We start from the raw sequence: 10,252 nt of genomic DNA on the forward strand, positions 1-10,252 counted from the left end.
TATGATTTTGGCAAGACTGACTCAAAAATGAAAGTTCACTAGCACAGAACATATGATCATGCAATTCAAAAAGAGCTGATTTATTCATATATATATATATATATATATATATATATATATATATATATAAAGAGTGTAGTAGTGTGAAAAAAAACTTAAAATACAAAATATAACCAAAATTTTGGAAAATGGCCAGAACGCAACATTAAGTCTGTGGCTAGTTGTTTTCCCATTTACAATCCCGATTCAAATTCATCTTTTCCTTTATTTGTGCTAACAATAGCAACCTATTAGTTCGAGTTAAATGCCAAGGACAGCAAAATATTCCACTGAGAAATTGGATCGTGGAGTGAGTCTTTGTATTCAAGCCAGTCGCAAGCTGAAGGCCAGGAAACATCTTTATCAGCCGCACATACACGCGCTTACGCACAGTCTGCAATATTGACAAAGCAGAGAGATTACGAAATTATTACCGCATTGGACACGTTCACTGTGTCAAGCGATTATAAATAGAGGATCCTGCCAAGCACGTAATCCACACATGGCGAGTCATATTGACGTTTGTTGTCCTCTGGGGCTCGAGCGTCTGGCCACAGGAATGGAGCATGACCGAAAGAGAGATTGAGGTACTGTCATCAGTGACCAATTCGACTGCCTTCGTCAAGGCGTTATAAGTGGCACATCGACGTCCTGTCACCTAATGGCCTGCAGAGTATCTTTTTAAATGAGATGTTTTTGATAACTCTGTTTAAAGCCTCCGATCGTTGGATTCAGGGACAAATCCCAACACAGGCTCCATCCCTCAAACACACTGCGCATCGTCTTAGACGTCGTCTTGGGTTTTCTTCACCACGAACAGCTGATTACACGCTATAAACAAGTGAAATGTACAGGTCACCCTGTCATTTTGGTTTTTAACACCCTATAAATAAACCGCTCGCGACATTAAATGTCATCGCATAGACGAGATTCTCTTTCTAAACTCTCTGTTTTTACTTGAAACTCGGCCAAGTGTTTTAAACGGTTTGGAGAAATCCGTTATCGGTCATGGATGCATGAATCTGCTTCCCCTGTTGCTAAGTATAAAAGCGTAAATGCCCAGAGAGTAGCTCTAGTGGGGCTGTAATCCATTCTCCACCATGCTGCTTTGCTCTTCATACCCATAATCCAATCTAGCCCTCTACCACTGAGCCACAGTCTAGCCAGTAATCCAGTTTACAAACTACCAAAATAAAGCAAAAAAAAAAACCCCAAAAAACATGTTGTCTTCCTCCTGAAAACCACACCACGCTGGCGGAAATATGGTCAATCAGCAGAGAGATCCTTCATTTTCCGCTTTCAATCTTTTATTGTCTAATGGGCTTATCAATTTTCAAACCGCCGAGCTAATTGCTCCGGTCTCAACCACAAAGCCCAAGGTGATACAGTGGATAGTGGTTTGAATGATCGCTTAACCAATTTTAGTTGCACGTCTTAATGAGGGATTTGAAAGTAATTTACATTATTTAAGGGCCGGGACGTGTGTGTGTGTGTGTCTCCTGTAACTGTATTATTAAGATCACTGTTACTCAGCTCGTTTAAATCAGCAATTCACAAGAATATATCCAGCAACTGCAATGCCATATCTGAACCACAAATTAAGGTGAGGCATTTGTAGGCCACCAGGTTTTATAACGTAGATAGAGAGACAGATTCTATGTATACTGCATCAATACATCAATCAAAACACGGATTTCACAGTCAACAACCATTCAAGACACTTTTTCAAGTTTTTATAGACAAAGCTGATGACAGAACATATTGATGTTTTTAATTAGCTACACTTTCAGATGTATTTTTTAGTAAAATGCATTTTGATTTCGTTTCATGCAGAAAAAAAATCTAATATCACAAATGAGATAGTTTCACAGCAGGGGTACTGCAGTGAACTGATATGAGAAGCATCTGCAATGTATAATGCAGCTTTTTATTTCACTTCTTCCCTCCCTAGGATACTGAATTAAAGAGTTTGCAGCCGCCCTTTTCTTAAAAGAGAGCATATTAGAGTTTATATGAGAGACGGGGCAGTGATTACTGTGCAACGGGATATTCTTTCACTGCGAAAAGACTTATCTTAATATTTTTGCCTATGCTAAAATAAGTACGATTATTTGTCAGTAGGGGTAAGAAACATAATCCTGCTCTAAGAGTACTTTACTTGCCCGGCTGGCAGATAAATGGAATTGTTTTGAGTAAAATTCACTTAATTTAGTTTTTTTTTCATTTTGCTTATCTAGTAAATGCATTTTGGTTTAAGTATTTAGACTTGCCTCTTCAGTGTTCACACAGTATATTGCACAGTATATTAAATATTTTTATTTAAAAAACTATTTGTCCAATATTAGTCCAACCACAATGCACAAGCGTGATTGCACACATTGTTTTATGAAACATGTCAGCACGCAATCCATAATGCGATGCTATCATATCTCACTGCAGAGAAAACCGAGGGTTTGAAGATATTTGCATCCTCTCCCGACTATCACTTGCAATAAGAACAGCTAAAACACTAATAAACACGGACATGTTTACAGAACACAGGTTGAAAAGGTTTCGATAAGTTATTGACTATATGCAGCAGACAGCAGTCAAAGGAACTTGGCTAATTTCTAACGTGGAGGTAGACATCCATTAGTCTGCTTTCTGCCAGCCGGAAGTAGGATCAATGTAACGGCACACAACAGAGGGAATAGTAATTACAAAGAGAATTTCACGCTGAGCTGGAAAGGCTCCAGTAACATCCAGCAGTCCCGTGGACATTTCCTGCTGGCACAACATGATGAATGAAGTGGAATTGACGTGAATAAGAAATAGATTTGCGAATAAGCCATTTTAATCGAGCTGAGTGCATGCACAATTAATGCATTATTGTTTAGTCAATTTGGCTCAACTAGTGGAGGAACAAATCATTTGTATTATTCAAGTGAATAAATTTATATTTTTGTGTTTAATAAACATCTCATGTCCTTGTTTTATTTATTTGTTACGTTCTCAAACTATTATCAAAGTTTAGAGTTTGGAGCACAGCTTATTTTTTTCCTAAAGGCAAGGTTTGGCCAAAATGCACTCAATTTTGAAACGTTCAAAGAAATTAAAATTTGTTATTTTATTTAATTATGCTGAGTTAAAAGTTATGCACTGACATGTACCTTGTTAGGATATATATATATATATATATATATATATATATATATATATATATATATATATATATATATATATATTTTTTTTTTTTTTATTTTTTTTTTATTTTATTATTATTTTATAATTATATTACTATTTTTTTAAACAAGTCCCTTATGCTGCATTTATTTGATCAAAAATAGAGCGCATTAATATTGTGAAATACTGTTACAATTTATTTATTTCTGTGATGCAAAGCAAAATTTTCTGCCTCATTACTACAGTTTTCAGAGTTACGTGATCCTTCAAAAATCATTCTAATATATTGATTTGACGCTCAAGACGATTTAACGATTATCATCGTATGATATAGGAATATTTGCTGCTTAATATTTTCTGGTAACAATATTTTTTCCAGCATACTTTGCTGAATATGAAAGTTTGTGAGAAAGATTTTTTTGTAACAATTTAATTATTTTTTGATCAAATTAATGCAGCCTCGTTTTTGCCGTTTTAATTACTGACCCCAACTATTTGAATGGTCGTATACAGTATTTACAGTATTCATTCTCGTCAGTGCACGTGCTCTTTCTTGCCCTCATTAGGGTCCGTGCATCCCGCCGCTGCAGCACAGTTCATCGCACTAATGCACTGCCTCACACACACACACACACACACACACACACACACACACAACAGCGAGCGCTCCGCACAGCATCCACTAATAAAAACGACTTCAGAAAGCGCATACTGTATGATCTCTCGTTTAACACACAAAAGAGTATATAATATTGCTCTGCACTTCATCAGAATCGGTGGATTTATATTTGTCACAAATTGCAAAACCTTTTAACTTTTTTTTCATAGGAAATAAAGGTGGTTCTTTTTTCAGAGTCAGCCTCTGAAAACAGTCAGAACACATGATCTCCCAGAGCACACGGATTACTCGATTCACAGCTAGTGTATTAGTTTATCGGGGTCTACAAAAGCCGAGAGCAATACGCTGATGTCAGTCTTTAAACTATACAATTTATATATCAGAATTCTGACATATAAATTGTTTCTAGAATGCCGAGCAAGATCAAAACATCTTTTCAGATCTTTTGATAACTAGTCGGTTTGTAAACCAACAGACCCAAGCTGATGGAAATGTCATCCATACCACGCAAGTTCTTTGTGATCAACGCTTGATGCGTAATCTTTCTCGTAGGTGGGAGGTCACACCATGCTGCCCATACGCTGGATGCCTCCGGAGAGCATCATGTACAGGAAGTTCTCCACCGAGAGCGACGTATGGAGCTTCGGAGTCATTATGTGGGAGATTTTCACCTATGGGAAACAGCCATGGTTTCAGTTATCCAATAATGAGGTAAATGTTCGCGAAACCATTGTTAGAGCATTAGCGCGAATATGACATTTTTAGAACGTGAGTGTGATCTCTACAGGCAGGGTGTAATGCTGTCAGAGATCAGGTTGAAAGCTCACGTTTCACCACACACACACACACACACACACACACACACACACACAGTTCGGCTGGAAAACCTTGTGAGCTGTCTACCTAGACAGTATTTTAAAACATCATATGTGCATTGACTGCCTGAATTAGTCTGAAAGTCTGAATTATATATCCCTTTTCCGTGGATTTGTCAGTCCTGTTTTGCATTATATAAAGGCTCATATTCATATTCCAGCTCTGTATATGTAACCCTGGACCACAAAACCGATCTTAAGTAGCATGGGTATATTTGTAGCAATGGCCAACAATACATTGTATGGGTCAGAATGATACATTTTTCTTTTATGCCAAAAATCATTAGGATATTAAGTAAAGATCATGCTCCAGGAATATATTTTGTAAATGTCTTACCATAAATATATCAAAACTTTGCTTAGTAATATGCATTGCTAAGGACAACTTATACTGGACAACCTTAAATGCGATTTTCTCAATATTTAGATTTTTTTTTTTTTGCACCCTCAGATTCCAGATTTTGAAATAGTTGTATGAAATTGTCCTGTCCTAGTAAACTATGCTTTACTGGAAAGCTCTTTTATTCAACAATGTGTATTTAAATATATTTATATTTTCTATATTTAACGATTATATATTTATTTTTAAATGTTTTTGTAAGATTTTTAAAAAAATACTTTAACTTGCATTAAATCCTGAGGGAAATGCATCCTGGTTTTAATAAAAATGTTAAGCACTGTTTTCATCAATGATAAGGCACAGAAGAATAGAGTAAAGATCCAGAAAATTCAGCATTTTATCACAGGAATAAATTATATTTTAAAATATGTTAAATTTGAAAAAACATTTGAGATTATAACATTATATTTATATAAATATATATATATATATATATATATATATATATATATATATATATATATATTATATATATATATATATATATATATATATATTTTTTTTTTTTTTTTTTTTTTTTTTACTGTAATTATTACAAAAACAAAATGATGCCTCTTCAATTTGCTTCTTTCAATTTTTTTTTTTTTTTTTTTTACTTTTTAAACAGGTTTTTGAATGGTAGTGTATATATATATATATATATATATATATATATATATATATATATATATATATATATATATATATATATATATATATATATATATAGCTTCTAATATTTTGGATTAGAATGCTAATACTAATCCATTGGGAGTTTGGGAGTTAAGGTTGAGTAAGACATGGGAGTAGGCTAAAAAGAGATTGGAAATCCCACCATAGTTTCAAGCAATGTTGCTGTATCAGATCGACGCTCAAACCAATAGAGTCACGGTGTGCAACATGAGGCCTGTTTGACTGGAACAGCACGAAAACATAAACACTTCTAAATCAATTGCACACATTTGCTCATTTCTGTCTCTCTCTTTTTTCGCAGGTCATTGAATGCATTACCCAAGGTCGGGTTCTAGACAGGCCTCGCCTGTGTCCTAAGGAGGTGTACGACCTCATGTTAGGCTGCTGGCAAAGAGAGCCGCAACAACGACTGAACATCAAAGACATTCAGAAAGTCCTTTACGCTCTGGGAAAAGCCACGCCTGTCTACTTGGACATCCTCGGCTGAGACTGGTGCGACGTCTCTCACCAGAATCCTACACAATCCAGGAATAACCAAACAAGCCCTTTTCCCCGCGTCGGCGCTCCACTGTAAAAACACCAACACGTCGGAGATGGACTTTAAGTGCCTGCAACACTTTTTTTCGATACACTGGGTATACAGAAAAAAGTAAAAAAATATTTAAAAACAAACTTTTACATTTTGTTTACAGTATATAGTGTACAGAATTATTCTACGAAGACAAAAAAATTTCCTAAAAAGTGATGGCGGAAGCAGAACGTCGCCTTCGGTGTGGCAGCACTTTGTTTGAGAAACGACGATTTTCTGTGTTTCGTTTTATAAGCATATATACACACGTATATGAATATATTTTTATTTATTTTCTTTCATTTCGAAGGTAAAGTATGGGTGCCTGTCATGTTTAGTGCTGTTGATATATTATCTTTTCAAGACGGCTGCTCTTTGGTTTCTGCTCTGCTTTAACAGCTGGGATTTTGTGAAGAAAGCCTTATTAGGTTTGGATTATTTTGCCGATGCTGCGGTCAGCATCCTTTTCTCTTATTTTCTTTCTTCCTGCAACTTTGATTTGACGATCCATAGCTCTTCGAGCGGGCAACTTGGGACCTTTAGAATATTAAAGCGTTGGTATATTTTCATCGTACGTGATTGTATATACTGTACATTTATATTCTTGTCGACTTGTTAACTTATTTTTCTTTTTATGTGTGTTTTTGATTTCTTTTTTTCGACACGAGAGTTATTTTGTGACGTACTCTTTAGAAAAGGGTCAGCCAGGAGAGAACATAAATATCACACAGTATCTTAAAATGAGCACTCGGGAGGCTCATTAGTAATACAGGGTCTCTAATATCGTCAGAGGGAAATCGCGTCACGGCCGAGTCCAGTCTGTAACCATGCTGCCGTACTTTTCTGATCACCAAAACTGAATGTGGTTAAACTAGAACTAAACTGCAGGTTCGATGTCCACCGAGATCCTAAAAACGACACCTGTTTGAATCGATGTTTCGCAACCTTCATAGCGTTTGATAAATATCAGTGCCATCGCATCTAAAGTTAACAATTTCATGTTGTCGTCTGTAGCTAAACAGTTCTATGTTATTCCAGGAGCCGTTTCTCTGAGGTGTTTGTCGATATGACACCAAATCTTTTCGGCGTCAGGATTTCGATGTCAGCGGATTCTCTTGCCTCTTTGCAGTACCACAGATATTTGCAAACGACATATTAAAATGTATGTTTAGATTAAGTATTAAATAAATATCAGAACCTTGTCAAATCAAGTCTTTGCTGTTGGTTGTGTTTGGGCCGTCCGTTCTTGGTAACCCAGTTTTGACTCTAGCTGTCATGAAATTCGTCGTGACGGCTGGATATGCCCTGGCTTCGGCTCTCGAGGCGAAGCGGAGTAAAATCTAATAGATTTTCGGCCGCCGTAAGCATTTGAACATCGGTGCCATGCTCTGTAGCTAGCACTGTTTCTGGCTGGCAATTAACTGAGGAAAAGCCTTTGGGTTTAATGTGGCCATTTCGTCAAAAGATATTTAGCAGTATAATTCCTTGTAATAAAACAGTCATTTTAAAATATGTAGAATGGGCGAATCGTATCACGTATTCAGCAGTGCATTTAGTTTATTCATGTGGAAACTGAAGCCATATGCAACGGCTACATGGCTATCAGGCTACACAATTAACCATAATCACATCATTAAACCATTAAATGTAAAATATGCTCATACGCCTGTGATAGAAAAATTGTATGCTATAAATGTAATGTCGCGTATTACGCAATTACCATATTTCATTATGCTTTATTTGTATCGACACTTTTGACACCTATTAGCAATTTGGGCAATTTAACATGTGCAATGCATCTGCTTCAAGAAACATATCCAAGTCGTACTTCACTCAGAAATGACAAGAAATAAATAGTAAATTATATTCATTTCAGGTCTAATAAAATGTTTTGTATTTTGAACGTATTTTTCATGACAATTATGCACATTTTAAACACAATTAACCCATAATTCTCATTAATAATAAAAATGTATATTGACTGAAATCAATTACATATTTTTGGTCTAGAAAAGCTCTCCAGCTCTTTCAAGGATTACATTATTTTAATCGCATTAAAGTAATATTTTAGCTAAAGAGGGCGATCAGTTATAATGGAGAATGGGGGCAGGCTAAATTTTTGAAGTGAGCTGGAAACGTGGTTAAATAGCTTTAACTTAATATTAAATGTCCCTTATATATATATATATATATATATATATATATATATATATATATATATATATATATATATATATATATTTATTTATTGTGTACTACCTACACAGTACCTACAAACAGTAACAAACCATGCAAGTACTGTAAAGGAAAAAGTGATGAGGACGTTGAAGATCTTGATGAAGATGTTTATTTGCAGCATAGCATTGACAAAGTACACGTACTATCTTGGGTTCAACCGAGTCAGAATGAACCCAGAATGTATTTTATACACTTAAGAGTTTAATGTAAATCAAGTTGCTCCTGTGGTAACCAGCTTTGGGGGTAACTGACAAGTAATGCCAGTTACGTAATAATATTACTTTTTTCAAGTAACTAGTAAATTAACGCATTACTTTTTTCCCCTTTTACTTACTGACAAGTCTTCTGTTCCCATGCTGGGAGAAAGCAGAAGTGCAGAGGTGTTGTGTGTGCTGGGAACATGATGCTACTGTAGTTCTAGACTAAATGCCACATGCATTAATAAAACAAAAAAGATTTAGTATTCATCAAAATCAATTGAAACTCAGAATATGACACAAACCTTCAATAATTAAATATGTTGAATAACACAAATGCATCTAATCCTATTTTATTAACCAGTGTCTTTGCTGGTGACCTTTGATGATCCAGATCAAACATACTAATAAGCAAAAATGACTTTACATAAGCTAACAATTGTGCTGCTTTTTTTAATTGCCGAAGAGTGTTGAACTTTCTTCTCCAAAGACGTGAGTTTACTCTTCCTTCAGCCTGAGGTTTATTCATTACACCTTTTGGAACAAAAAGGGCTTTTCATTTGCTTTGAAAATAACTTATTGTATTAAAAACAAGCGATCAAGTCCTGCTCACATTTAAAAAAGTAAAGCAAAAATAATGTACTGCGTTACTTTCCACAAAAAGTACTTAAGTAACATGATTAGTTACTTTTTGTAGGATGTAACTCAATATTGTAATGTATTACTTTTAAAAGTAACTTTCCCCAGCAACGGCTGTGATCTGTATGTTAATTCAATTCAGGCACCCCTTTGTCGGATATGGTTCTTGGCGTCCCACACCAATTCTACACACTTTTTTCACTTCACTAAGTATTTGTATAACTACATTTTGTAACATCAGTATGCATAAGAGTAATTAGAACGGTTTGATCCAGGGGTGGAGATACCAGTGTGATACTCTGTAGATAGTAGATAGTGTGATACATAGTAGATACATAGTAACTTTTCAGGAACTGTCCACTTAATATAAAGTGTAACATTCTGGGCAACAATTTATATGTAAACCCTAACTTACTGACCATTGGTCTGCAACATCAGAGTAATTACATGGTAAAAACATAGGAATTGCCTACTTAATATAAGGTGTAACACTTTCTTTACCAAATAAGTACTGTTAGTCCTGTTACACATTTGTACTTTCTGAGGGTTGTAACGTGTGCAGTTACACAAATATTAGAGCTGAAGATGCTGTGGTTACATACTGAGCAGTACACAAGTATTAGAGACACAATATAAAGTGTAATAACAAATATCACTGAAAATATTTTTTGAAGGGTTATCACACCAGTGGGACACCAATATTTTATCTGTGCGTGCATCAATATTGGGTTTAATTTCAGCAACTATATAGCAATGCTATATTTTCATTTTGCTAAATGTGTTTATTTAGTTATTTATTTTAGCGTTAAATACATGACCTGGATATTTCATGCATAGACATGG

General features: G+C 35.2%; 1 protein-coding gene across 1 annotated transcript in view; it reads left to right on the forward strand.

The window, feature by feature from the left end:
- Nucleotides 1–7,546, forward strand: part of ntrk3b (neurotrophic tyrosine kinase, receptor, type 3b) — a 104,712-nt gene extending 97,166 nt beyond the window's left edge. The window contains exons 16-17 of the mRNA XM_043243219.1: nt 4,373–4,531; nt 6,069–7,546. Of these exons, the coding sequence (XP_043099154.1) occupies nt 4,373–4,531; nt 6,069–6,254 (345 nt within the window). The 3' untranslated portion in view covers nt 6,255–7,546. The remainder of the gene's footprint in view (nt 1–4,372; nt 4,532–6,068) is intronic.
- The last annotated feature ends 2,706 nt before the right edge of the window (nt 7,547–10,252 follow it).

Source organism: Puntigrus tetrazona, chromosome 7, assembly GCF_018831695.1.
Source record: "Puntigrus tetrazona isolate hp1 chromosome 7, ASM1883169v1, whole genome shotgun sequence".
NCBI classification, from domain to species: Eukaryota; Metazoa; Chordata; class Actinopteri; order Cypriniformes; family Cyprinidae; genus Puntigrus; species Puntigrus tetrazona.